This window comes from Podarcis melisellensis (genome assembly GCF_964234715.1).
Source record: "Podarcis melisellensis genome assembly, chromosome: 2".
In the NCBI taxonomy this organism is placed as follows: Eukaryota; Metazoa; Chordata; class Lepidosauria; order Squamata; family Lacertidae; genus Podarcis; species Podarcis melisellensis.
In genome coordinates, this window is record NC_138529.1 from 34,435,588 (window position 1) to 34,463,256 (window position 27,669).

The 27,669-nt window shown below is 41.8% G+C and overlaps 1 protein-coding gene across 17 annotated transcripts in view; it reads right to left on the reverse strand.

The window, feature by feature from the left end:
• Positions 1-1,063: 1,063 nt before the first annotated feature.
• The window catches only part of EXOC7 (exocyst complex component 7), a 32,141-nt gene continuing 5,535 nt past the window's right edge, over positions 1,064-27,669 (reverse strand). Inside the window, exons 6-23 of one of the 17 annotated variants that reach the window (XM_081897555.1) lie at positions 27,506-27,646; positions 26,389-26,556; positions 25,061-25,072; positions 19,572-19,664; positions 18,810-18,878; positions 17,083-17,228; positions 16,824-16,976; positions 15,627-15,725; positions 15,043-15,105; positions 14,243-14,309; positions 11,437-11,475; positions 8,666-8,731; positions 7,706-7,823; positions 5,112-5,207; positions 3,728-3,791; positions 2,673-2,714; positions 2,426-2,559; positions 1,064-1,262 (exon numbers count right to left, since the gene is read on the reverse strand). In XM_081897555.1, the coding sequence (XP_081753681.1) occupies positions 1,160-1,262; positions 2,426-2,559; positions 2,673-2,714; positions 3,728-3,791; positions 5,112-5,207; positions 7,706-7,823; positions 8,666-8,731; positions 11,437-11,475; positions 14,243-14,309; positions 15,043-15,105; positions 15,627-15,725; positions 16,824-16,976; positions 17,083-17,228; positions 18,810-18,878; positions 19,572-19,664; positions 25,061-25,072; positions 26,389-26,556; positions 27,506-27,646 (1,673 nt within the window). In that variant the 3' untranslated portion in view covers positions 1,064-1,159. The remainder of the gene's footprint in view (positions 1,263-2,425; positions 2,560-2,672; positions 2,715-3,727; positions 3,792-5,111; positions 5,208-7,705; positions 7,824-8,665; positions 8,732-11,436; positions 11,476-14,242; positions 14,310-15,042; positions 15,106-15,626; positions 15,726-16,823; positions 16,977-17,082; positions 17,229-18,809; positions 18,879-19,571; positions 19,665-25,060; positions 25,073-26,388; positions 26,557-27,505; positions 27,647-27,669) is intronic. The other 16 variants (XM_081897564.1, XM_081897571.1, XM_081897568.1 and 13 more) reach the window with 16 other exon arrangements.

Genomic DNA, 27,669 nt, shown 5'->3' on the forward strand with positions numbered 1-27,669 from the left:
CCTCCCCATTGCTAAGTTATTATGAAAGATGTTACAGGTGTTGCTTTTATGCTAATATCTCTTTGTACACTGTCCTGGAATCCATTAGAGGAAGAGCAGCTTAAAAAAAATTTAAATAAATACATCCAAGTCTTACTTGTCCCTAGAGGAGAAGGGAATGAAAAAAGAGACCAAGATACACTGTCAGCTCAAGACCTCATGTCAGGAAAATCTCCACTGAACTTTCTGACTCACTTATAAAATGCTGAACCAGGCATTGAAGAGATTATTTTACAATTGCATCCATTACCCTATTTTCTTGCCAATTATTGGCCTTTCAGGATACTTATCTACCATTTACATACATTTACTACATTACTGGTAGTAATCAATAAGTGATTTCCCCCTTTCTTTTCGGGAATAACTTCTCACACATTTCAACAGGGCATACAAGGAAAGAGGGCAAGAACCTCTAGATTAAAAAAGAAATAAATAAATAAACTGAGCCAAAATAACTCAGCAGAGCGGACTCTGCAAGGGCTTGATTAAGCTGGGTAAGCCTGCAGATACTTGATGGCCTTTCTTGATTTTTGTTTATTGGGCTGGCTGTACCAGGTGACCTCCAGACAATTAGCTCCCATTTCGGTCTGACCATCTCTGTAGACATTTTTAATATTTTGAGGCTTTGCTGTATTTTGTGGGTGGCAGCATCTTTCCACTTATAACACCATGCAGCTGTCCCAAGTGCCATCTACAAGTAGATTTTTTGTTTGTGGATAACTGTTTGTTGGTGTTTGTATGTTCCTTGTAGTCCTGTTGAAACTAAAAATAAAATAAAATAAAAAACGAAAACTAGGGAGAGTTGGGTTTTAAGCTTACATAGTAATGGCCAGGGCAGTGCCTCTGAAGGAGAAACTAGCTCATCCTTAAGCTATAGGTTGCACTTGTGTGCACACTATACCGAAGGATTTAGCCCGGTGCAGAAAAGAGAATTCTATACATATTACTAGTATCTTAGGAACACCTACCCACCAAGCAAGATTTCAACCAATGATCTTGTAAGAAGTAAGAGACAACCCATAAATCATGTTCTTAGGAATTTATAAATTTGATAAATACAAGCATAACTCATGGCCATCATACTGGACTGAGAAAGTACTGAGACATACAGGCAAGGAGGTCATGCTGATGTGTCGAACAGTTTCTCAATCATCTCTCCCACCTGCTCCACCCTGTATTTAATGTATTTCTCAGGGTTCTTGGTAAAGGGTACATTGCCATACCTGCCGAGGGAAAAGCAAGGGGGAGAAAAAGGTGTGACAAGCATGGACAGGATTTCTCACTCCTCAATTCCCCTCCCCTTCTTCACCAGATGCCAGAACAACATGCAGTGGGCAGGATTCAACTAACTAGTCCCACTAACGAAAGCCTGTGCAAGAATATTTGCTGGTGCAATGGGGCCTTCCATCTTCCTCTCCCATGTGCCCCCTGAAAGTGGTTCAGAGAGCAAAGGTGGCAAAACCTCCACTTGTACTGACAGAACAATCAACATTGCATTGTGTTGAATTCCCCCCATCTATTCATTTTCAGTGAAGTTAGAGAACTGCTACAAGCGGTCGAAGATCTGTTATACAGCAAGGCTGAAGAGAAAAAGAATTGCTGTGTTTATTCCAAGTGCTGGGAGTTTAACGTGATGCAGGCTGAGCTACAACTACAACTACATACATTTGGTGTACAAAATGTTGCCTTCTTGATCCACCTACAATCAAATGTAGCCAGCTACTGGTACAGACAAAAACCCACAAAGGGGTGGCAACTATACTAACTCTCCTCACCATCTTTCTCCCATAACAACTGCCTAGGCAAAAATGAGGAAAGGAGTTAACCTTGCAGCCCATTGGTGTTGGAAGTGGGTGAGCCTTTGCAACTCCAACAAGTGCTCTGGGCAGAAGACGTATTATACCTGTCCTTCTGCTTAGATCCCCAGCTTAGAAAGTTGCTTGTACATTATGCTTCATAAATTTCTTTCTAGAAGAGCTAGAGACCTTTCCCCCCCAAAAAAGAAAAGAAAGCTCAGAGTCAATTGTTCCTGTTCAGGTGTGCCAATGTGGGCCTTCACAGGTGGCAGGTTGGCAACCTCCACCCTTATGGTCAGAATCCATTTATTTCAATTGGGGGTGTAGGAGAAGTGAAGAGTGGGAAAAAAGGCAACAAGCTAAAATACTAAATTCAACAATGGCAATTCATAGTCACGTTTCAAAGGTATCCTCTCAATGCATACTAATAACTTGGGGGCCCTCAGACACCGGGGGAGGGGCTAATTCTGCACATATCTATAAACCCACCACAGACAATGATAGCTTTCAAAACAGGAACACAGGAACACAACTTTCAAAGCCTGTCAAAACTCTCTGAACAAAGACATCTTTGTGGGTCAAATAAATACCTGCTTAGTAAGGCAGAATAGGTCTCTAGCACAATATTTTTCTGCGTTTTCCGGATTTTGTCCCTCTGTTCTGTGTCAGGGATGGCCCAAGCCTTCTGGATTTTACACAGCTCCTCCAGACAATCATTAAAACCCTTTCCCAGAGAGAAGATAATGTTAAGCATGCATTTTGTTCTGTAGAGCAGTTGGAAAAGTTAACACAATGGGTGCAAAGCCAAGAACAAGAACATCTGTCTAGGCCAATTACCTTAAAGCGATCCTTGATGGCCTGCCTCTCTTTGTCTTTGAGCTGTGGGAGATTGAGAAATAGAGCTCTTCTGGTTATTTCTTCTTCTCAGACTAATTTGTTCCAGGGCTGATATTCCAATGCTTCTTGATTAATTGGGAGCACTTAGCTTGATGCCGGGCCCTATACTTTCATAGGAGTCTTATACAGGCCTTACAGACATGCACTCAGTTAATACTCAATGAGTATTTCTGCTTTTGCTATAGCGTAATGGCATGTGAATAAAGCTGCTCCCCACACTTCTGTTTGAGCACTATAGACAGGGATCTAAAGGTTTTTCCAGCACAAAGCAGGCAATATTTCCCTCTGGCAACCACCACACTCAAAGAACAAGGGTCAGTTATCCATGCCCAGGTTACTTTCACTACAATGCTCTCTATGTGGTGCTGCCTTGGAAAATAGTAACTTCATTAATGCAAAACGCTAGTGCCCGATTATCTGGAGAGGGTAACTCTGATCTTATATCAACCTGTGCTTTTGCCCATTTATTTTTTCTGGGATTGATTTACAGTGCCGAATTTGACCTTTAAAGCCTTAGGCAGTTTAGGACCAGATTACTTGAGAAACCACTTGCACCCATATGAACCTGTCTGGCCTTTAGGATTGATCTTGCTGGCCCTGCTCTCTGTCCTGTCTACTGGTAAGATCAGGAAACAATGTATGAGAGACAGGGTTAGCAAGGACTTCCTTATTCCAGCTGGCTTTTAACGCAAACTGCACATAAGCATTTCATGTGCCATTGATTTTTAAAAAAATCTTTGGTGATGGGACAAGATCTGGATCATCACAAATTTGGAGGGGTGGCTTGTTTTCCTGGATGACACAGTCCTGCCAAAATTGGCCTTCCTCACAAAGCTGATAAGAGTCTTGGGAGGGAATACTAAACACATTCAATACCATGAACAGTTTGGCTCTAATGTGATTTCCACAACAAACTCTTATATAGGTGTGTGTGTGTGTGTGTAATATACATCCTAACTTTCCAACACAGAAAGCTACTTCTGAAGTGTTCTCACCTTGACTCCAGGTTGGACGACAGGCAAGTTTCTGTCCAAGAAAGAGTCAGTTACTTTCAACCAGCTGAAATAGACATAAAGAAGAGTAAGCAATGTGGGTGTGATGGCCACACAAACAAATGAATAAAATAAGTGACAAACTACAATAGCATGTGCTATATATGCTCCAATATATAGGGGATCCAAATAGGGGGTCTAGACCTTTATCACAGCATGTTTGGCTTCAAACATGGATCTGTCTGTACATCCAGGGCTCAGAAGAAGACGTGCTTTTAAGCAGCTTGTGTTATTTGGGCATTAAGTGATACAGAAATTAAGTAAGAATAATAATATTTGTTAGGCTGCTCCAGGGGTACGAAAATGGATCTGACCAGTGGGCTGCATCCAGCACCTCCAGCACCTGTAGGCCATTCTGACAAGTGAGCATCACCATGACATCAGATGGAGCATTTTGCTTTGCTTTGAAGTCTGAAATCATAGAATCTTAACAGTTGGGAGGGACCCAAGGGTCATCTAGTCCAACCCCCTGCCATGCAGGAATCTCAGCTAAAGCATCCATGACAGAGGGCCATCCAACTTCTGCTTAAAAACCTCCAGGGAAATCAAACCCTTCGGGCAAAGGTACAGGAAGTTGGCAGGCACCAATGATCAGTAGCACCTGGGAAACCCTCTTGCAACAGGGATTCATGTCTTTATGTGCCCCACACATCATATTATGATATCAGATACAGAGTAGGTAGGCACAGCTTTGGAACATTCTGCTGAAGTGTGAAGCTGTATATAAAAATAAATTTTAAAAGGCCAGAGACGGGGTATTAGGATCAAGGCTGGCTTTTGCCAAATCAGTTCCTTGAAGTCTACTACAACTTGGGACAGGAAGGCTTGTGGTACTAGCTGATGTCTGGACCTCAGGACTAGCATGTCAACACACCTAAGTTGTTCCTTATAAAAATGAAGCTTTCCGTTCAGCTCAACTCCTCACCTCCTGAATACCTATTTTATATGGAAAGGCAGCCTCTGAGCTGCTTATCAGTCTGCATATGTATAGATACCCAGCACCTTTTCAATTAAGCATATCTAAGTGCCATCCATTCACATGTTGGTTTCTTATCTCATCAGCAAAACTAACCTTTGGCAAATACTGGAAAGAGCAATGTACCCTACTGCATGCAAGCTGTGGGAATGAAATTTGTTGCTGAGTCAGAACTGCGATCTATGCCAATTATTTTTACTTGAATAACATTTCCAAGAAGGACAAATTGCCTTCTCCAACTTCATAATGTTCTACTGAAAGGCCTCTTCACATAGACAATGATTATAGGCTATTTATAGTATTGAGGTCCTCCTGACTCTAATGGGAAAGGAGCAGCCACATTCTTCTGACCTGCGCTGGTATGCGGTGATTTGCTGCTCAATGTGTTCTCTATAAGATTTTTCCGCATTCTTCTGCGTCACAGCCACCAACTGGATTAGCTCAGACCTAGGAGGAAGAACAAGGACAAGCAGTGCTACATGAACAATGAGGTCACAAGGCATCAGTACTTTTCTGAGGATAGAGTTTCAAGTTTTTCAAAACAGCTGCTTAGTCCACTTGTAGTTTTAAGTTGAAACAGGGCTCCACATATGTTGGCTAGCCTTGATAGCTAGCCAAAATGTGGGTTCATCACTGCCCCATGGGGGAAGAAGTTTTGATTGTGGCATCACAGTGAGCTTCAGGAGATGCTTCAGACACACCAGAGGCTCAGCGCAACTGTGGGGGTAAGTACTCACTCCTTCCTGAGCAAGCTTTGTGATTATAGCTGAGTCTGGGAAGCAACAATCCGTCTCACTGTATTTCAAGCCTCAGCACAAGGACAGAAAGACTCCCCTCCTTCTTCCAAGCCTAGATCTGGGCATGGAGTCTCTCAGATCATGCCCTGACTTTGGGAAGGCTTGGAAAGCACCAAGATAATGCACTGCTTCCTGAGCTTTTCTGAAGACAGTACAAGGTCTAAGGAATTCCTTATATAGGGAAACTTTTTAATGTGTGATGTTTTATTATGTTTTCTTATATGTTGGAAGCCACCCAGAGTGGCTGGGGCAACCCAGACAGATAGGCAGGGTACAAATAATACTATTATAATTATAATTATCCTCCTCCTCCAGGTTAGGGAGAAAAGCAAAGGCTCTGAGCAGAATAAAAAATATAGCCACCAATGGCAAGCACATTAGAGAAGTCTTATCTTGAAAACCAATTAAACCCAGCATTGTATCATTCATTTCCACCCAGCATTTCAATAATAGGCAGCTGTTGCTCAGGATCAAACCCCAAAACACGTCCCTCCCCCCATTCTTCTGCAGAGCACTAGCAGCAAAGATGGGATACGGGATGGGATAGCATAGCCATAGACTGATGTTAAATTGCTAAGGTCCTTTCTCTGCACTGTGTTTTATGGATAGGTTTGCCTGCAAGCTCTGGGTGCATGTAAAATGTTATTTATTTATATATTACATCTCTATACTGCCCTTCCTTTCACAGGAGGCCAGGCCTGTGAAGTTACAGCTGTTAGTCAGGTCTTGGGGAAATGAGCAGAACCAGAAGTTAACAAGCCAGAATATGCATGCTTGTGCACTAGACTCTCAACAGACATACCTTAACCCTTCGTCCTCCAAACCCCGGGAATCAAAGCAATCTAAGAGGTGGTGGTGCTGGGAGATGGAAAAGGAGCACTTGTCTGGGTGGTGGGAGTAGCCTCCATCAGTTGCAATTTTAAGATGAAAGTGAAGCAATAGCAACAAGCGCTATTGGAGCGCATGGTAAGAGAGGCACTAGGGATGAAGAGCAGCTGGAACTAATAGGTGTTGTTTTCACATTTAAAAAATGAAATATAAGGCTCTGAAGCTTAGGAACATTAAGCACTCCGACAAAGGTAAAAAGGTAAAGGACCCCTGGATGGTTAAGTCCAGCCAAAGGTGACTATGGGGTGTGGTGCTCATCTCGCTTTTCAGGCCAAGTGAGATGGTGTTTGTCTGCAGAAAGCTTTCCAGGTCATGCAGCCAGTATGACTAAATCACTTCTGGTGCAACAGAGCACCACGATGGAAGCCAGAGAGCATGGAGATGCCGTTTACCTTCCCACTGCAGTGGTACCTATTTATCTACTTGCACTGGTATGCTTTCGAACTGCTAGGTTGGTAGGAGCTGGGACGGAACAATGGGAGCTAACCCCATCGCACGGATTCGAACTGTCAATCTCCCGATTGGCAAGCCCAAGAGGCTCAGTGATTTAGACCACAGTGCCATCCGCTGTCATACTCTGACAAAGCTGATTGCTAGGCTAGTGGTTATGAAGATTTCACCACCATAATTACAAGGACAGACTAGCTGGAATTTTCTCTTTCCCTCTATAATGACTAGAATTCCTCACTTTGTCTGACCAAACATACTATGGTCCTCCCTGATGGCAGTGTGCTTTGTGCCACCTGTTGGTACACCATAATCTGGATAACTACCAACTTAATTGTATTATTGTATGCATAGTCAGGTAGAAATATTTAGATATATAAATGCTTGAGTACTGAGTAGTGGACAAGATCATCTGCAGGAATGTAAAACTGCAAAGGGCTTACATTAATTGTTATTTGTCCGAGTAGCTGCTCTTGAGTCATGCAAAGCAACCAGCAGTGAATTATTTCTTGGGAAGTGCTCTCCAGAACAAGAGCCTTTCGGCTGACAAGATAAAAGAGTCTGATGCAATCACAGCCCTTTTGGCTGCTTTTATTTTCCATTCCTTTGTGTAAGACATTGCTTACAGTAGGAATGACAGACATCAAAGGGCTCTTTCTGAAGGGGAGCAAAGCATGAGTGAAGCAGAAAAACTGGAGTACAAAATGTGCTCTGCCAGAGAGTTAACGAAAGAACCCTATAAGCACAAATTCAATTATAGTGGCAGAAATTCCAGTCTTCCAGCACGTACATAAACAATATCCAAGTACTTACTTTTCAAGGGACTTCAGGATGTAATTGTAGTTGTTAAGCAGGAAGATGGCACTTAAAGATTCCTCATAAACCTTGGATTTACTGAGAAGGTTTAGTTGCAAGTTGCCCAGCACTTTGCCTTAACAGAAAGGATGCATGAGTAGGAGACAAGAAGACCACTGTAAAGTTCTTAAGTAGATTACCTATGCCACTTAGCTGGCTGGCTAAATTCTAACCAATCTATATAACACAAAGTCTCAGTGAAGATGCTTCTTTGAAGATCCTGGCATCTAGTGTGAGATAACCAACACTGGGGCCACTTGCAGATGAAGTATATATTTAGCAGTCATCCTAATCCTTTTTAAAAAATATATATACAAAATTTGCACACAGTTTATAGGATGTTTATTATTGTGAACTATCCACTGCCATCATTCTCATCATTTTTCTTATGGGAAAAAAAGTCCAAGATTTGTTTGTTTTTAAATCATATTTGTTGTGCAAGATTGCAGCAGTGCCCTTGCTATTTATCACAATGTACCCACTTGCTTTGCAATGTGTTATAAAGGTGCACTCTTAATACACCAACGACATATACTGGAACCTACATAAACCCATAAGATATCTACAGAAAGGTGCAACAGTTTGAATGCAGCCTTAATTAACAAAAAAAACACATTTTAAAATGCCATCTTTTATATTTTATTTTCCTTGAAACAGGGAACTAATCTACATTTCATATATTGCTTACTGTTTTGGCAGGAGCAGCAATTGCAGCCCAGCATGGCTGCAGGTAAACGGGGATGGGGGTGGGGTGGGGAATCCTTTCTGTACAACTGGTTGGCATCAGTCTCAGCCTCAGCTGAATGTAGGGACTGCTGGGACTCAGCACCATGTTTTAAATTCAAATGGGCCAATCATAGCCATAGTTTGGAGGCTGTGAGAAGGAAGAAGGTAGCAAAGTGGTGAAGAGTTACTTACAGATGTAGGTGCTGAGCAGCCGTCTACTGAATTCAGAACTGTAGCTACTGGCTGAAGAGCTGGTCTCTGAAAGGCAGCAAACATTAAATCAATTACTATATTTCTTTATATGGCTACTTTGTCTCCTACTCAAGCAACATTCTACTTCTATAAATTCAGCTAAAACTTTAATCTTGGGTGTACTATGAGATGGAAACAGCAGCTTTGCTTCAACTCTAGACTAGATCAGTTTCACACTAACCTAGTACCCTCCAGATGGTTTTGGACTACAAATCCCAAAACCCCTAGCCATGCTGACTGGGGATGCTAGTCCAAAACATCTGTAGGGCACAAGGCTGGGAAGGCTGGTCTAAATTTACCCCTGCTCATTTTATGCAATGGAGAATAGAGCTACATTCAGTCCGAACCTTTGTCACCTTAGGCTTATACAACCTTATGAATTACTTTACCATAATCTTATTAAGTTCAGATATAGTGAAGGCCGTTACAGAGAAAAGATACTGGTTATAAACATTCCCACCTCCCACCCCCACCCCCCGAAAATATGTTTGTCTCAGATATTCTCTTTAGGATAAAAACAAAACATTGTTTGAGTAAAACACAAAAACTGTGCTAACATTTCATATTAATGCAAGCAATTGTTTGACTTCAGCAAGATTCGGGTGACACTTTATAGGTTAGAAGGAAACAGCCAAGCTTTCTGTTATATAAACAAGGCAGGTTATCAAAAGGTTTTGCTTGTATGAACGCAAACATGATTTTCATTGGAACCTTAGCAGCGTATATTCTGTGGGATTGTTGTGAATATGTCCAACTTACTTTTAAAGCAGTGCTGCTCTTGTTTCTGAAACTGTGTTAAGTTTGATGAGAAGCCGTCAGCTGGCTCAACTTTATTTGAAGTGTATGTGAACTTTTCATACTGGCAGAGCCAACTGATACCGAAACCACATATGACTTCTTGGTGATGTTCCAAGGCCAGCAGAAGAAGGGGACAAGAGTTTTGCCAATGGTGGGTCTAGGGCTGAGCCTGTTTCACTGCACTCGTCCAAGTCTTTGGCCTGCAAGCAACTCCCGGGCTTTGTACTTATTAGCTGGCTTATAGGCAGGTGCTAGTGATGAGGCCTACAAGGGCTCATTCTATGCAGAACATGTTCTTCCAGCTGAAGTGGCTCACCTGATATTGCCTAACATCTTATGCTGCTATTTCTCAAGGGAGACGTTGGCAACAGGTGAAGTGCCCCTTCACAGGCCCTGTTTGCTTATTGTTGCACGAGGGCAGGTACACTGTGTGTTACCTGCTTCTGGGGGAGGGATACAGGCACCTTTCCTCCAAGAGGCTTACCTTGAGCATGCCTGGATTTTACCTTCACTTCATGTTGATTCCCCCAGAGAGCATGGCAGCAGCAGGACCAGGAGAGGAATGTAGTGGCTACAACCTCCTCTCCTCTCTGGGAAGCTGCATGTTCACACTAAGCCATGATTTGGGTTACTGCTATGTGGAAACTGAGCCTGTGTGTTGTATGCAAATATATATACAGTGGTACCTCAGGTTACATACGCTTCAGGTTACAGACTCCGCTAACCCAGAAATAGTACCTCGGGTTAAGAACTTTGCTTCAGGATGAGAGCAAAAATCGTGCTCCGGCGGCAGCTGGAGTCCCCATTAGCTAAAGTGGTGCTTCAGGTTAAGAACAGTTTCAGGTTAAGAACAGACTCCGGAACGAATTAAGTACTTAACTCGAGGTACCAATGTAACAAAGGAGGTTATTGAAGAGAGAAATACAGGAAGGGTAATTAACCCTTTCCCCGGTCACCATTCTCCCATTGCTACTTCCCCCTGCCTAGCTGCTCCCTTTTCCCATCTCATGTTGTCCCAGCTGTGTGTTTGCAAAGGAAGGTGCATAATGAGAAGCGAAACAATGGGGGGGTGTCATTCAGTTTGGAGTAAAACGGGCTTTCCAGCTTCAAATCCCAGTCTCCTGGAGTTGATTGTCTTAAGAAAAAACAGTTGTTGGGGTAGGAAAAAGGTAAAGGACCCCTGGATGGTTAAGTCCAGTCAAAGGCAACTATGGGGTTGCAGCGCTCATCTCGCTTTCAGGCTGAGGGAGCCAGCGTTTGTCCACAGACAGCTTTTCAGGTCATGTGGCCAGCACGACTAAACCACTTCTGGCACAACAGAACACCATGACATAAACCAGAGCGCACAGAAATGTTTTTTACCTTCCTGCCACAGTGGTACCTATTTATCTACTTGCACTGGCATGCTTTCGAACTGCTTGGTTGACAGGAGCTGGGACAGAGCAACAGCAGCTCACTCCGTCGCAGGAATTCGAACCGCTGACCTCCCGATCGGCAAGCCCAAGAGACTCAGTGGTTTAGACCACAGCACCACCCGCATCCCTACTAGCTGTTGGGGCATCAGTGTGTATGTGTGTTTTCATAGCTTGCCTATTAGAGTTATAGACACACTCCTTAGATCAAAAGTGAGTGGTCTGTTACCACCATCAAGAACCACAGAAAGCTATTTACCACTTTACAGACATTGAACCTCCTTGAAAATGAGCTGCTGCATCCACATACAAGTTATAAGCTTTTTGGGGGTGGGGTGGAGAACCACCTCTGCATTCTGACATTTTCTGATAAATGAAACAAGACATGTTTTTTTATCGGGTGCAATTAAAGACAAGCAGAAATATGTAACCAGGTGCAAAAAAAAAAAGAGGTAGTATTATGTATGCATGTGGGTAGTACAAGTACCACCTGCTGCTTACCTCTGGGATCTAAAGGAATATTGTATGTGTCCCCAAGAACTATAAAATTTAAGGCAGAGTAGAGATAAAAAGGATAGGAAGAAAAAAAGAGAAAGGAAGAAATGCAAAGTGCAAAAAGACACGTTAGAGACAACCATACTTTCAAGAACCAAGCAGAAGATACCAACACAGAGCATTACATGGGTTCAGCAGGCAGGAGCCACTCCTTTTTAGAGCATGGATGTGACAGGAAACGGAGGAAACCTCTGTTTCTAGTAGGCGGCTTATATGCCATCCCTTCTAAGGAGACCACTTATAGCCAAGGCTGCTTATATTCAGCGCACCATGCAGAAGGGCTTCTGACTTCCCAAAAAATCTCAGCTTCCATTGAAAACAGGGGTTTCCAGCCTTGATGGGCATAGATTTTTCAAAAACTGCAATCACAATAATGTGACAACAGCAGCTGTAGACTCAAAAAGGAAGGAAGGAAGGCCTCTGTTGGATTTTAGTGGGCACAGATAGTGGCTTCTGCTTCCTTTCCCTACACAATTCCAAGGTTATCTAGTGTGCTTCATGGCTCAGCGGGGATTTGAAGCTACATCTCCCTGGTCTCATTTCAGTCTCACTGTTTCAGAAGGTCTTGCTCTCAAACAAGCACGCATAGGCTTGCAACCTAGATTCACTACATGTCTTTGCAGGTGAAGAATGTCACAACTTGCATACTAATAAAAGGTTAATTGAAAATCGCACTCAAGTCTGTGGGAAAAATGCTAATCATTTGCGGAAGGGGTTGTTATCTATCATCTTATTTGGGTGCAATAAAAAAGCATGTCTTATTGTTGCAGGAATGAGCTCCAGCAAGCCTCTGGGTTGTGTGCTCCTCCTCATGCCTGGCATAGCTAGGAAGAAGAGTTTAGAAGTTTACTTCCATTTCAAACTAATTGCAGACAAACAGTGATTAGCTTTAACTTTGATTAGCTGAAACAAGCCAACTTCAGATCATAATTTATGAAGCTGGTTTGTTTTAACTAACCATTGTTAAGATAATCTACAGCTTAGGGTTTGAATGCAATACTACACTGTGATTAATTGAAATTGGCACAGAAAGCTCCCAGTCTTCTAGTTGTGACTGCGCCAGAGGAGGAAAGCCGTAAGTGCATGAACCAAAGGCTCATGCAAGTAATAATAAGCCACTGTTTATAATTATGCCTGAACCTGCCATTATAGTGCAGCTCTTGTCCCCTAACTCCTTTTCTTTGATGAGAGAAGCTGAATAACTGTAATTAGATCCATAAGGGTGTTTTTTTTGCCGGGGGTGTGTGCATAATGGTTTCCCTGCAAATCATTTATCTGCCCCTTTCCCTTACCTGACAGGATACAAAACACAAGATAAATATGCATTCTGAATCCTGAAGAGGTGGCCCAAAGGAGCAACTACTTGAGATCACAGGCACCCACTCATGAAACTGTTTAAACTTCCTTGAAAAATGAAGGTCACTGTGGCTCTTTTACATAGATTTGTGCAGTCAAGGTTAGCCTTTGACTGGGTCTCAAATTAGCAACAAAATCCTCAGCCCTTTATCTACTACATTTTGCTTTACATCAATGACAATATAAGCAATCAGACCCTGCAAAATAAATCTTGCAATTAAGCCCCAAACCTAATAATTGGCCAGGTTAGCAGAGACACATTCTGCTAACCATTAGGACTTTAAAAAAACTCCTTTATATGTCCAAAGCTGTTTACTGCTTGGGCAGCTGCTATAATCTCAGTCACTGTTATGTTTTCCTGATCAAAAGACAAATTGAAGCTATCTCTACTGGTCAAAAAGGAATTGCAGCTATCTCTACTGGTAATAAACTGCCACTCCTTTGGCCCATGAAAGAGTTGGCTCCACAACTGTCTTTGCCCATTACCAATTTAAGCAGGCAAAGGAGCACGCGGAAGGGATTTTGGTGAGTCAGCCACAGAAATGGATCCTGTTTTGAGTATTATACAGGCACCTGTTAAAGGACAGATGATGGACAGCACATGCAAGGTGCAGTTTGCTTAGTTAAACCTCCTTAGCACGGACCTCACTGGACAAACTGGTGTCCCCTTTAAACGTTATAATCTTTAAAATGGCCTCACCTCTTTTTCAAACAAAAACAACCATAGAGGAGATTTAATTGGATTATAGTGATACACCACTGCATAACCTATATATGCCTAGGAACATAAACATTGCATAATGCTGAGGCAAAAACATATATTGCTAAATTATTGTCAACTACAGTTTTATATACCCTGGGTTTCAGATGTGACATCTTAAGTACACATATTAAAAACCAGGGTCTTAGCTTCTCATTCTGCCAAAAGCAACAACTCTCTGAATTTCAAAAGTTTACACTGTCTTCCACCAACAGAAACTGACCCAGAAACATATGACTATTCCATATTACTGTATTATGACTTAGCCACAAAACCAGTTAACAACTTGTTCATGTGGCGATAACAATATTCTAACATGATTCTCACTGAAAGCCACCTATCTTAGGAGATGAAAGGCTATCTCAAAAGTCACTCTTCAAGGATTATAGAACTAGCAGCAGACTAACAAACTAATGTGAAAAACCAGAGGCATCTCTCTTAGAATCTCTTATAACTACTTAGATGGCTGCGGGTTGTTTTTGTTTTTTTGCTGTGCCAGATACAGCCAGACAGGCGATGAGGTGAGGCGTAAACTGTACCCTTGTTAAGGAGGTTTTACTGCAAGGCAAGCAAAGGAAATGACTTTATTAGTGCAAGGAAGTTGTTTCTTGTATCCAGGGAGCTGTGTGTGAGTACCTTGGGATGCTAGCATGGCACCTGCAGTTTCCTGAAAATCCAGCAACTGCTGCAGGAAGAGAATGGCCTGTAAAAAGAAGGAATACGTGTGTGTTTTTAATAATCAATTTGTTATTCTCCACTTTGTGAAGAAAAAGAAACAGGAAGGCATTCTTATGAAAACTATAATTATACCTAAAATTATCCTGGAAGAATGCATAATCTATGATAATTAATTTCAAAGATCATGGAGGTTGCAAGCGAAGGGAGAGGGAGGTCATTGCTTGAAGATGAGACCTAGTGGTAATAGGTGAGATTTGTGGCTGACACTGGCCACTCATAGGATGCATCAGCCAGCCCAGAGATCTCGAGGACATTTTATTTTTGAAGCTGGAAGGGCAGAGTGTAAGGCATCTACTATTTATACCAGGTCACCCAATTGCGAGGCTCCAAATTGCCTGCCAGACTGTAATGCACACCCTTTCTGTGCCTGAAAAGTGCTCCAAGGTTTGAGCACACATTATCTCAGGAAGATCATGACAAAGAAGTCAGTGGGCAGGGGCTCCGAGCTTTTGTAGATGTCAGGGGAAGGTCTGAAGGATGCCACTGCAGCTATGGGCATCACACGGATGAGCTCGGCCTAATATCAATCAATTTCCTTTAACCCCAGACACTGTCAGTTATGGAAGCCCAGGTTTAAAACATGCCATTTCTCCTGGTTCAACAAGAATATTACCCTTATGCAACAAAGGAAAACAGAAAACAAGGATGAAGTCATGGAGCTGGTTTTACCAAGGGACATTCTGAATTGCTTCACATACATTGCTGGTGAGTTCATGAACTGTCCCATCTTTTGGCATGTTGTACTCCTTGTCTGGATTGTTCTAGGGAGGAAAAAAACCCCAAAGAATATTTGATAAGAGGGATAAAAATGTGCACTCCATAGAACTACCCCATTCTTGTTATTATGCAGTTATATTTCCTGAACCACCTAACTACTTCTACAGCCCTACGGGTCAAGGGCACATCTTTTTGTCACTGTAAAAAAGATGCGTGGACAAAAATAGATTTTATACAGACACCACTCTCATTCTATTTGATCCCTCCATAACCACTTCTCTCTCCCTCTCTCTGCTAAAAGACCTGTGAACATTTGCAAAACTTTATGTGGACTCCCCTCATTTGATTGTCAATGCTGCCTGTTAAAGAGACTACATCAAAATCAAGTTAGTTATAAATGCACATTTTAAATTCCAGGAAGGGAAGTCGCTTCCCCCCCCCCTCCTCCCATTATAACTTCCAAGATTTTACAGTACACCTAAACATAATTAATGGAACATTTGCATGGATCTCCTGCACAACTGTGGATTACTAAATAGATAAACAGCAGAAAGGCAGCCATTACCTTGATGTTGTCTGCGAAATCTTCCAGAGCCTTGGCTCCTGTGGTTTCCATTGAGGTTATGAGGCTGGGCAGTTTGTTCTTAGTGCTGGCTGCAGTGCCCTGAAATATCCAGCACAGCACATGAGACAACTCCAAGTGTAAGTGTGTGTGTGTGGCAGCTACTATCATCTACTGAACACAGAGTGTATCACTCACAATTTTGCTGGTGCTAAGAAAACAATCATAGGCTTTGTTAGCAGCAGGTATAACTCAAGCTTCCCTGCGGAACACACTGCCAGGCCTGGTGTGTGTCCATCGGAACATAGGAATCTGCCTTCTACCAAGTCAGACTGTTGACCAATCTAGTTCAGGATAGTCTGCACTGATTGGCATCCGCTCTCCAGGGTTTCAGGCAGGAGTCTTTCCCTACCATACCTGTAGAGGCTAGGGATTGAACCTGCAAAGGAGATGCTCTACTGCAGAGTTATGGCTCTTCCGGCTCTTGAAAGAGGGAACAAGCCTGCTAGTCTTAAATGGACATTTGTGCTTCAGTCCCAGCTACTTCTCTTTCACTTGGTTTCTAGAAATTTTATATACTTATTATTTTTATTTTATAACCATTCTTCATCTAGCCAGACCCCAGAAGGGTTTACAACACACATTCCCATAAAACATGTAAAATACAATGAAATTTCTAAAAGCATTGTTAAAAGCAATACATGCAGCAGGAAACCTAATAACTCCACAAAAGTCTAATATCTGTCTATGTGGCCCACACTTCTGACTATCTCTCAAATGCATGCATGAATAAAACTCCTTAAGCTGGCATCAGAACGTCACCAATGAGGGGGACAGTTGAGTTTCACAGTCAGGAGGAGCTACAGCAGATAGGGCCCTGTTTTGTGCCGTTACTGAATGTACCTCATTCATAGGTGGAACCACAACCTCTTCCCTCTGATCACACAGCATGGGCTACCATAAATTGGGAGATGTGTTCCTTTATATATTTGGGTCCTGGGCTGCATACAGGCAGCTAGTGCAATTCCCAAAGGAGAAGAGACATCTGTGTTGTGAATTGGCCTTCACCCTACCAGTTCTCAACTGTTACAAAATCCTGTCTGGAGTCCTGATCCTGCTATGAATAACTGGATCCTGCATCCCGATTGTACATGACCTTGCTTTGCAATACTGTAGTGAGTTTTATTGATAGGCAGTTACCTGCAAAACTTGGTCAAATTCTGGCTTTGTCTGCTTCAAGTGCCTTAAGATGGGGAAGATAGTCAGCACAGCTGAGTAATCATGACGTATGATGGCCTTTCGGGCTGCAGAGACAATGTTGTCCCCCTCTATCATCAGGTTGTCTAAAGACTCCTACAGCAAAACAAATCCTGGGTGAATTAGAGAAATGGGATTTTTCCACAAAAGGAAATGGGCTTTTTCCGCAAAAGGAAGGAACCATGTTAAGTTTCAAGGAGACCTGGATGAGGGAGTCAAATGTCTTCTTCTGGTGGTGTTCGGGGATGATTTCTGTCAGTAGCTGATATTCGCTTTGGGCCAGTTTGATGAAGGCGCTAACACAGTGGATGTAAGCATCAATCTCCATGTCCAACATGTCATCTCTCCCTGTAGGGATTGCACAAGCGTAGAAGATGTCAGTTTCCTGTGGCAACCTGATAATATTAGCCTATATTTTCATTTGTAGTGGAGCAGTTTGTGTCTAGCACCACTGACTTCAAACTATACAAATAACCCAAATTTTGTTACATGCCAGCCCACAGGGTGCATCTAGGGGTGGGAGGTGAATATTTCATGTTCTTCTTGACAGGATACAATGTTTTAAGCAGCTAAGCACAAGCATTTAAGGGGAGCCCAAATGTGAATGATTCAACACATTCACTCACACCTTAAAAGCACCTTAAATTTGTACAACAGTCTCTAGTGTTGATTGACATGTGCCTTTGTGAAACAGAATTTCTCCTAAAGAATTCCATCCTAGAAAGGATCTATCCTATTTGCAACAGCATTATTGATACAAAAGGAAGGGCTTGCCTTGCCTTGATTTAGTAGCACATTCCATTCCTAAAACATTTATGCCCAACAAAGTACAGGAACATAAAAAAAATACTTTAGCTGATAAAACTAGGGTAATGCCTTTAAAAAACCCTAATGCCACAAGACATCAGTATACCTCCAAGATGCTAGAATAATCTGTCTTTCAGCTGAGAGTGAGACAAAAATGCTTTTAAATGAATAAATAATGTCAATAAGTTCTTGATGCCAAAAATAGCAGAATAAGGCCCTCAGTGGGCCAGGAACATATTCCACGTCTCTCTTCTTGGAACAGTGCCTCTCCCCATGATGCTACTGGATTTCCTATTGGCTTCTTTCCCCCATTATTTCTACAAGATCTACCCCCAGAAGCCAATTCTTCTGTCTTGAATAATGGAATAGGTATCCAATATATTACAAAACCCTTGTGCCATGATGTCTGCTATGATGTGGGGAGAAGCTGACACATCTATTTTGCCATTATACACACCTATCACCAGAGCATGTGAAGGTATTCTACAATTCTGAGGAAAGTTGCAACTCGGGTTTAAAAAGAAATGCTCGCAAATACTATTAAAATAGGAGTTTTGAAGACATTAGCCAATACGATGTTATTTTATTCCATTTCTTCTTATGTCTTGCTACTGGCACTGTGACATCATATAATCTGCTCAGTTTTATGTCCACCCACCCACCCACCATTCAGTTGAAGATGGATGTTTGGAGAACTTGCACAGCAGAGATAATTATGCGTAAAAATACCAGGGACAAGTTCTACTGAACTGAAATCTTGAATAAATGGGAAAGAACAGCCTAGACAGTCATCTCTCATATGAGTGGCTTAGCACTATAAGATTAAACTGTATTTGGGGGTTGTGGAGAAGAGTGCTAAAGGAAAGAGGTCCCAGCTAGTATAGGAGCTTTGTGCTGCAGCCACTCTTTTGGACGGATCCATCCATGTCAACCCTTCTTGTGCCCATGTTGTCTTTCAGACTAGCAGAGATCAGCACAATCCGGTGCGGCTTGAAAAAGTCAGATACTCCGATTTGGGGTGGGAGAGGAAATTCGCCTGGAACTGTCCTAAGAGAATACCTCAAGAAACACTAAAAATAAAAGTATTAAATTAGCCAGCTTAAGTTTTAATATGGTACTTACCAGCAGCTGGCCCATGCTTGTCACTCAGGGTGTCGGAAAGGTGTTTAACTCGTAAATCATGCTCATGACCTAGCGAGATGTCAGCGGGCATTAACAGAAGGAGTGGTTTATCCAGGCCATCACAGTGCTTGTCTCTTCAGGTTTTATTTGCTTGTCTCAGACATTTACAAGTCTTTTCCTGGCAACCTGGTCTACGACCCCCTTTTCCAATACCATAGCAGTAGTAGCAGTTTCAAACATGATCAAGAATATGGCATAATGCATGGTTCATAGTTAAAAGCAAGCGCCACCGTTATTCTGCCTTTGTTTCTAAATGTAGTCCCTAAAATTCATTTAGAGACAGCAAGGCATTGTACTTTGAATTAACGATTCCAATTTGATCAAGGTTGAAAGGGCTGCTAGCTTTCCAGATGAAGTGAACAAGGATAGATCATGGAGAGAAAAGGTCACACCAAGCTACAACAGAACTTCTGTTAGCCAGTCAAACTGCATCACAGATTGGACCTCTCTAAATTTATGTGGCCTGCAACTCTTTAGAGCATTGCAAAGAGTTACCTGCTGCCCTATCTTTTTGTATTGGTCTCTTTGCTCTTTGTGCAGTTTTTGTGTCCCAAAGACACAAGAAGCCAGGATATTTATTGAGCAACCTCATTGTATAGGGCAGTGGGGCTAAAGACTAACAGAAGCCTTGAAGGCGGAAGAAAAGCCAATACCCAAGTTAGACGCCCCCCTTCAAGAGTGAAAAGTGAGAGAAGCGATTACCTTCCATAGGAATGAGGTTAGAGGCCCCCTTTTTCCCATCTAGACATTGCTGAGAATACTGTTTCAGAAGATTCTGAGCCTTACGGATCGTGCCTGTCACCAGAGCCACAAGAGAGGAGAGACAAAGAGACCTTGGAAATGAATGAGAGAGAAACAAAACACAAAGCAACCCTCCACCAGTGCCTTGCCAACCAAACCTAGCATGGCAGTGCTGGCCAACAGTGAGAATGCTCTGCATATACACATACACAGACTCAGGAATGCCCAGTTATGTGCCCTTTAATACTGCCACCAATCCCCTTAGGGAGACTGAAGAACTACTGCAGTGTGTTCTAAGTGGCGCTTGCCTTGAAAATGGTCCAGAAGCTGCAGTTAGTGGAGAATGCAGCTGCTAGGTTGGCAAGTTGGGCAGCCTGATGGGACCGTGTGCCACCAGACCCAATTCAAGGTACTAATACTAGTGGATAAAGCCCTAAATGGCTTCCCTTATTACAGATGCTGCATGAGCACCACAAAGGGAGGACCATTTCTTTGCAGTGTGAGTTCCACGCAGAGCCCTGTGCACTCTCATAGTCAGAGGTCCTGCTTGAGTTTCCCAACCAGCTACGGTTAAGCAGGTGTATACAAGGGTCAGAGCCTAAACTGTGGAAGATGGCCTTGTCCCTTCTTTAATTTTAAATCACTATCCCATCTATATGTGGCTTTTCAGGAAAGCTGAGGACTCTGTTGCTCTGTTGAGGGTTAATCCTCATTTCCTGCTGTTTCTGTTAATTCGTAGTCTTTTTCTTTAATTGTTTTATCCTTTCTATCTGTTCTGTTTTTATTAATTTTTGTGATGGCTTTGTTTTTATTACCTTGTCAGCTGCTCTGAATCTTGAGAAACAGGACATTAAGAATTTTAAAACTTATAACGGATTGCTGCTGCTATTAAATATTATTTAATAATAATAATGTAAGCAGCAACTGCTTGCATCAGTTGGATTGCATCAGGTTAGAGCACCTCCCATGAGGTCTGTGAGCACAAGCATGGTCTGCCATTTTCCCACAAGGCTACCATTTACAAACAAGAAAGACCATGCCACACAAAAATATTGCAGTTTTGTTTTGTTTTTTGTTTGCATCAACCACATTGCACTCAAACCAAATCAATTCACATAGTTTCCAATACTGCATGTGGGAGCAGAAGATTTCAGATATTTTTCTGCTATTATGAAATGAGGGAAGAATATCGAGGATAACTATTAGGGAGATGCACAGAGAGGCACATGACTCTGTGCTAGAGACCACCATATACTGAATCCTGGAAATTCTTTCCCAATCCCCTACCAGTCTAGCAGAAGCAGCACAAATGTAAGTCACAAATGACAGCCAAGCACCCCAAGGCTTCACAGCAGGTACCACATTCCACAGGGAATGCCTGCCCCCAATGGCCACATAAGGCATACCCATGGCCTTGTGCGCAGGAACAGCTGGCCACAAAAGTAGTTACAGACTGTGTGTTATTCTGAGCATTCTCACCATGGACAGACAAAAAAAGGTAAAGTAAAGAGAAAGCTAAGTCTTTACAGAACAGGGTAAGCATCCACGAGAGCTGTAGAAAATAGAAGGCAGAAGCTAACAGCACAGCTCAGATCTGCTCCAGCCCCCTTGCCTAGCTGCAAAATGAAAGGACAACAAGTCAAGCTGTGCCCCTCCCCAGCCCCTAGGACTCTACTTCTGAATAAATGCAAATGAAATACATCACAAAAATTGAACGTTTTTGTAAAACAAAAAACGAAGAAAGCGTTAAACTGTAGCTGAAGCAGGATGCTGCAACTAAGAAACACTGAAAAAAGCACAAGAGAAAGCGTTAAAATGTCAGTCCACAAACAAACCTCAGTTTTACATGAGAATGTATTAGTGAACGTGCAGCAAAACATACCAACAGAATCAAGAGCGCAGATAGGCATAACCCCCGCCCTCCCTGGTACATATACACCCAGAGTGCAGCAATGCTTTCGACATCAGACAAACAGCACTCTAGACACAGACGCAGAAGAAACAAATCTGGAAAGGTATAAAGTGCTTTATAACCTTTCCAATGATGGTAAAAATGGATAAACTATGTAATACATCACTGAGAATACCTTTCACTTTTGCTTACAATGCACACACAAACAAGCCAACCCCAGCACCCATAATCTCATGGAGATGCGATATTATATGCCCTATTGCTGATTAAAAATACTGCAAATACTGTGTACCCCACTTAGAGCAGATATCATGGTACAATTGCACTTTATGTGCTGTAACGAAATAATGGTGAAAGAAGTACCCTTGCCACTGCTGCGAGCCTTTATGTTTCTATTTATGCTAAGCACACCTTGTATCAATGGAATGCACTTAACATATGTGACTTAACAATTTGCCTAAAACTTTGTGGGCGTACAAATGCAGTATACATCAAAGAAGGCAAGTTTAGCTTTGAATGTGTGGAATTGTATTCAGGGAAAGAACTAAGGCAGCAGAAATCTCTCCTCAAAAGTTGTCATTGTGACAATATTATAGTTGCATTATTTATCAAATGCCATCATATGGTAGGATAACGACAGCAGGGCAGAAGGTACAGTAAGCTGTTCTCCACCTGCCAGATATTTAAAACTCTGGTTAACAGCAAGAACATTAATACTGCAGAATCTGCGCTGAGGTTTATTGACTAAACCTATAGAGTATATTTTAAAACATTTTAGAAAACCACAAATGGCTTGCAATCATCACAGGCACTCTATATTAGCGAACTTGCAACAATGCTGTAAACACTGAACTTCATTTACAAGGGACAGTTCCAATTAAGATAATGCTTTTGCAATAAATCATGAGACCAATCATTGCATTAAGAAAGCCAGATCAAGTTATCTTCCAAGTGCTTGCAAAGAACAGCAAATTTTAAATTTTGCTCAAATTCTGTATTATTAAAGTGGAGCAGTACAAGATCATAAATGGGTGTGCACGTGCCTAATTTTTACATGCCTTGTGTCTGAAAGCAATGCTAGCAGTCAGCAAGTATTGCTAAATGAGGCACAGGCCACCCGGGGCTCCTGTGGGAGGAAAAGTGGGGTGTAAATTTAATAAATATTGAACTTTAAAAATCCCTTTTCCCTGCAAATGTATGAAGCCATTCTTAAGCTTTTTGAACTGTGCAATTGACCCATGCTTCCTGAATTCCTAGAATTAGGTTACCCATGCTACATTTTTTTAGCCTTACCGCTGATTATGCAAAACATCACTAGGCTCTGAAGAGCTGGTGCATAATTGAAATTAGCACTCTTATTTTTGTTGAGAATGTAAATATGACTCTAGCTACTATGTATTCAGCAAGCATCAGTATGAGCTATTCCCTATGCAAAACTACAAAGTTAAGTCTTCCATACTCTCTACAGATAAGGGACCTTGGCTCACTGTCTTCCTCTGATTTGCATAAGAACAATTAGCCATATTTACCTCCAGACACACCAAGTGCTTCTGGGTATTAAATCAGTGCTACTGGAGAACAGAGTACTTAGCATCCTAATTAGGCCTTGATGGATTCTATTGGAAACCAACTGCTTTTGTTCTAGGTTTATTTCTCCCGATTAGGCACTTTTGAACCAAGTGGGACAGCATGGCGGTTACTAATGAAGGCATCACATTCAAGGTAGAGGCAGTGATCAAGCCGAGAGAGGAGAAACAGGCTGTTACTTTTAAGCTTACACAGCTGTCCTCAAAACATTATCTCCTTGCAAGCATTCGGGAAGTCAGTAACCCAGTGGTTCTTGTATTGGGGGGTGGGGGGGTGGACTTGGAGACATCTAGGTTACTTGTAGCATAGTGGTGAGGGAACTTTAGGTCCTTTCCCCATGAACAGACATATTTTCAACATAAATAATTCTGTTAGTGCAATGGCTTCAAAGACTTTTATTAAAAGTCACTCCACAGCAGAAACCCCCCCCCCACTTTGCTCAGGACCAAACTATCAGCTTTGTTCCTATTATGAAGCAAAAATGTGTCTAAACATCATGATGGCATCTCTCCTAAGTCGATAAATTAGTGATCCATTTAAGAAGTCCCAAGGAATCACTAGGCATGCCCCCTTGTAATTTCTTTGCATTAAAAACTATCCTTGAATACTGCAAGATTTTGTCTGGAATGATGTAGAGATATTGGGGCGGGTGGGGGGGGGAGCAACAGCGTAAAAGGGTTGACATCCATATATTGAGAGGACAAGCTCTCCTCAAGTTCAGTTACACTTTGGTGGGGCTCTATCATTTATATCCATGAATATAACACTTTCGTAGCACATATTCTCCCAGCTCATGATACCTGCTCCATGAGACTTTTCTCTTTTTTCAGGAGGGAGGGGCAAGGTTTTAACTCATTCAATGTATAGGATTAAAATAGGCATGTAGTACATTAGAGCCATGGAACACTAACTAGAAGCTAAACATTGGCTGGGGGTGTTGGAGTGAACATGATTTTTTCAAGCAGCAGCACAGAAAATGGAACAGTTGCTTCTTTGCCCATCATTCAAGACAGATAAGAGACAAAATAAGGGATGATTACATTCCGACAAAAGAAACCAAGAGCGACAATTTTGACAGAGGCATTAGAATGTCACGTGAAGAGCTGCCCTTGAAAGCTGAATAGTTTGGGGAAATAAAACTGAGTGATTCAGTATCTGCTAAATAATTATATAGCACAATTATCTGTCATTATGTTTTAAGATTTGCTTCTCTGCAGGTCTACTTCAAACACACACTGTTAGTTGGGATTGATCATCTTCCAGGTTTCTAGTTGATCACCAATTGAGAAAGCTAGCAGACCGAGCACATCCAGCATGTCAGAAATAGGTGTTTCATTCAGTTTGGCATTATAGGTGCTGTAGGCAAATGGGTAGCACACATGACAAAATTATTTAAGGATGTTAATTAGTCTCGTGTGGTCCACTGAATTGTCCATACACTTCACACAACTGTAGCAACCCACTGGTTTGGAAATATCATAGGCAGTCAGACAAGGATGACTTCACTGCATCTACTGCCTTACACACCAGATAAAGTGGTATGTCTCAGACAAAACAGCAGTTTTAGTCTCAGGGTTGGAAAAACAAAAACATCATTGGCGGTAAGTGATATATTGCTCTCAGTAAATTAACATTTGCTTCCATCTTACTTACTGAGAGGTAAAATGTCTGATAGTCTAGTCAATGTATATGTACACATGGACAGTGGACCTGGCTTTAATTTAAAAATCTGACCCCAAACCTCCTCAGCTTCTCTCTTAGCACAGTCAGCTTTCAGGAAGAACTCCAGGGCATTGTAACTATGCCCCTCCATAGGCAAATATCCCCTTGAAAAAACCCAAGCACAGACTTTGCTAGCACTAGTAATAGGTCTGCAATGGCATCTTAGCACATAGATGTTTAGTTAAGGTCTGTCAAGCTGCAGAAGAGACACACAGAACACACACTTTACCTGGGATGAGGACTGTCATTCACATAAGGATTATAAAAACAAAAACAAAGACATAGAACAATTATAACATGCTATTGTAATGCCTCATAACTCAATCTCTGACTGTTCTACAAATCTCCTACTTGTCTATTATTTCTATAGATTGGGAGAACATTTATAGTTCTTAGTTTCATCCAGTAATATTATTATCTTTTCCCCCCAGACACACTATGCAATGCTTTGAATTGATCTGGATAAACAGAAGATGAAGCTGGTATAAAATACCTACCTCCTTAAACATTGTTTTCTCTTTCAGATATTTATCATTTTTAATCAATAAAACAGCTACACTCTACACTTGTATGAAAAGCATGGGTGTAGTTAGGATTTTTGTTAGGGGGCAGGACTTTGTTGGGGAGAACCAACGTGACTGGTCAGTTAATTAAGTATTTCTATTGTTTTATTTGATCTAGGTGGGCAGCTGCCCCCCTTGCCACTCCACCTTGGCTATGCCCATGATGTAAAGGCCAACAGCCTAGAGAGGTCAAATAGCAAGTAGCAAGATACTTACAGCAACTGCTATAATTAAGGAACCCTTAAAATTAAGCCCTTTGCTCCACACAGTACTTGCTGTGGCTGAAAGTTCAGCAAAGGGAATTTTATTTTCCAATTTTATTGAGGTTCCACATCACCAACAGTGGGCAGTGGGGAGTTCCATGAAGGAAATCACTCTAGCACCTACACTTGAGAAATATGTGCATGAACGTTTGGCAAAAAAGCAATTTTCTTGAGCTAGCACGGTCTGTGACAATGGAGGAATTATAACAGACTCTAGCTTTTTCATACTAATGACAACAGCAGAGCCCATCTGCCCCCAATGAGACCTGGGCACTCTTGCTGAGACTGATGGTTCAAGGAACACAGTACAAAAACCTTCTGTCTAGATTCACAGATCTTCCGTCTAGATTCATAGAGTGTGTTAAAATGCTTGCTGTATCTGCAAGCATGTCTACTGGGGCCAGCGAAATATGATGGGCATCTCAAAGTCTTGGAAGTGGCCCAGGGAATGATGGGTCCTCCATACATCACTTTCCTTATAACCATTTCATCAAAAAAAGAAAGAAAAGAACACAATGCAGCTTTTATTTAAGGGGCTCTTCACAGCAACCTGGATATTTATGTAGGCATCCAACCAAAATGAAAACATCTAGAAAATACCCAATGAAAAACAAACATCACAAGACAATGAGAACTCCATCAGATGAACAGACTGATTAAAAAGCAAGACTATTAAGACTGGAGCTTCCAGAACAAATCTAAGGAACTGGCATGTAACACTTCGGACTAACCTGGTCTTTTTATAGGCTTTTTAGTTGGTGTGTCCTTCCTCTTGTTCTGAATGGCAGGGGAATATGGAACCCCCGAGGAAGAGCTATTTTTCCGGAAATGCTCCTTCAGTCCTTTGATGGAACGATCCAACTGGCTGGAACGGATCTGATAGTAAACATTCATGAAGTCTAGGAAGAAATATACATGCACTTAGTAGTGTACATCAGCAGTTAGTTTTTTTGTTCCAAACCACATTTGATATTATCAAAGCTATCGTGATGGGAGGGAATCAAAAATAATTTTGTTTAAAATTTGATAGCATTTCTTGCTTAATGGAAAAACGAACCCCAATCTTCAAACAATATAATCCATAAATTTGAATTATAAATTTTATATTCCATGTTCAGATAAAACTTGCTTATTTAGTATTAATTGAAATAAACTTGATTTTAAAAGAAACCTCATCAGTACATCAAAATGCATATCTAGTGCATCTTAAGGTTTATTCATATGAATGTGTGGCTTAGCCAGTAGATACTAAGTTAGTAAAAAATCCTGCTGAAAAAAGAAAAACAAAGCAAACTTGTTTGAAAATTGCATTAGTTGTTGATAGAAATATTTTAACACCAATATGTTAAAAAACAACAACATATTACTACGACAGTAAAATCAGACCACTTCTACTAGTTGAAAGGTAAAGGTAAAGGGACCCCTGACCGTTAGGTCCAGTCGCAGGCGACTCTGGGGTTGTGGCGCTCATCTCGCTTTACTGGCTGAGGGAGCCGGTGTACAGCTTCCGGGTCATGTGGCCAGCATGACTAAGCCGCTTCTGGCAAACCAGAGCAGTGCACGGAAACACCGTTTACCTTCCCGCTGGAGCAGTACCTATTTATCTACTTTCACTTTGACATGCTTTCGAACTGCTAGGTGGGCAAGAGCAGGGACCGAGCAACTGGAGCTCACCCTGTCGCAGGGATTCAAACCGCCAATCTTCTGATTGGCAAACCCTAGGCTCAGTGGTTTAGACCATAGTTACTTTGTAAAAAAGCTATAGAATTCTTTTCAGTGCACATGAAAGTATTTTTGTATTCTACATCACTCCCAGATGCTTTCTAAATCTAAGCTTCCTACACTTACTACGGTTGTGTTCTAATTCTCGCCCTACAGTGCTCTCCCTAGAGGCTATGCTGGTGTAAGACCCCGTTCTGTGCTCCCTCTTTAGGCTTCCTCTCTGGGCTCCTGCAGACAGATGCTCCTCCTCAAACAGCCAGTTAAATCCTGCACCACAAGAAAAACCATGT